This window comes from Echinops telfairi, unplaced genomic scaffold (assembly GCF_000313985.2).
Source record: "Echinops telfairi isolate 266 unplaced genomic scaffold, ASM31398v2 ScPeMD7_1;HRSCAF=3_0, whole genome shotgun sequence".
NCBI lineage: Eukaryota > Metazoa > Chordata > Mammalia > Afrosoricida > Tenrecidae > Echinops > Echinops telfairi.
The window spans coordinates 44,211,440-44,212,834 of record NW_022103896.1 but is presented as its reverse complement, the minus strand read 5'-3'; the positions used below and the strand labels follow the sequence as shown (position 1 = coordinate 44,212,834).

General features: G+C 41.0%; 1 protein-coding gene across 1 annotated transcript in view; it reads left to right on the top strand.

Moving 5' to 3' along the window:
* The window catches only part of INTS8 (integrator complex subunit 8), a 44,392-nt gene that overhangs the window by 28,616 nt on the left and 14,381 nt on the right, over positions 1-1,395 (top strand). Inside the window, exon 15 of the mRNA XM_045287329.1 lies at positions 1,066-1,187. Within this exon, the coding sequence (XP_045143264.1) occupies positions 1,066-1,187 (122 nt within the window). The remainder of the gene's footprint in view (positions 1-1,065; positions 1,188-1,395) is intronic.

Genomic DNA, 1,395 nt, shown 5'->3' with positions numbered 1-1,395 from the left:
TACTACCTTTTGGACTTTAAAGTTGTTGAAGTTTGTATCACCTTTTTCCCCTCTCCTTTTGTTGTAGGACTCATAGTGCTGCACCTGGTTTGTAGAAGCCCTACCTTAGTGAATGTTGAGCAATTTGTGTTGTAACTTGTGCTATATATTAAATGAGAAGGAAAGGAAGTATTGTTTCAAACAGGAGAAAATAAGACAACAGTTATTTTCTTATAGGGGCAGTTCTTTGTCTTTCACTTGGGTGAGACTTAATGAGGTCAGCGTCGACTTGTCTAACGACTCTACTCACTGCCGTTATGCCCGGGCTGGGTTGGCAGGCACATTTTCTGTGTGCCAGCGGACATGTGTGGATATATGGTGTCATCTGCCATCTTCTCCCTGCCCTCTCATTTTTAATGAAGAAAGTTTGTTTTCTAGTAATACAAGGCTAATTTTGAATGAGGTAGATTCATAACCCTTTACAGGAAACAAAAAGAAAAGCATGTTTATTTGCAACTTACCAGATTTTGTTATGAGGAACACCAAGTGATCCTAACTGACAACACATCCCACTTCTCAGTTATCATACATCTTTCTCTCTAAAGCAGTGCTTCTCAACCTTCCTAGTGCCACAGCCCTTTAATACAGCTTCCCATGTGGTGGTGACCCCCAACCATAAAATTATTTTCGTTGTGCTTCATCACTGTAACTTCGCTACTGTTATGAATCGTGACTATGCTTCTTAGTGCATAATTAAGGTACCTCCACATCCTTTTTCCCCTCAGGCTAGGATTGGCCCTGTCTCTTGGTGTACCCCCCTAGCAAATTCCTCAGTTCTTCCGCGGTGGGGGTCACGTCCTCATGCTCACTGATCTCACCAGGAGGGGTAGCCTTACTCTGGCTGCCTGCACAACAGGCACGCTGGCGGCTTCCGTCCGTCCTGGGTCGAGTCTTCCTGTTCTTCCAGTAAGCGGAGGCCTCAGCAGTCCGGCAGAGTGGCCACCTCAGAAGGCAGCGCTCCTTATTGATTTATTTTTTCAACTGAATTATATTTTCATTTCATGATACTCGCTCTTTGCATTTTAGATATTCCTCTTCGCCAAGTTATAGCTGAGGAGTGTGTTGCTTTTATGTTAAACTGGAGGGAAAATGAGTACCTTACACTACAAGTTCCTGCATTTCTGCTTCAGAGTAATCCATATGTAAAGGTAATTAAACTTTAGTTTAAATTAAAGACTGATACTTTTAAACCTGCTTCTTTAGATTTAAACTACTTTTGGGAACTTGTCTAATCTTTCTGACATAATGTAAGGATGGAAAGTGACTTGTTGATTTGCAATTAAAAGTATAGTTTTTTGATAATTCAACTTGACTTTAATGGCTTGAATATTTTTATGCTAACTTGTAGAGAATGCA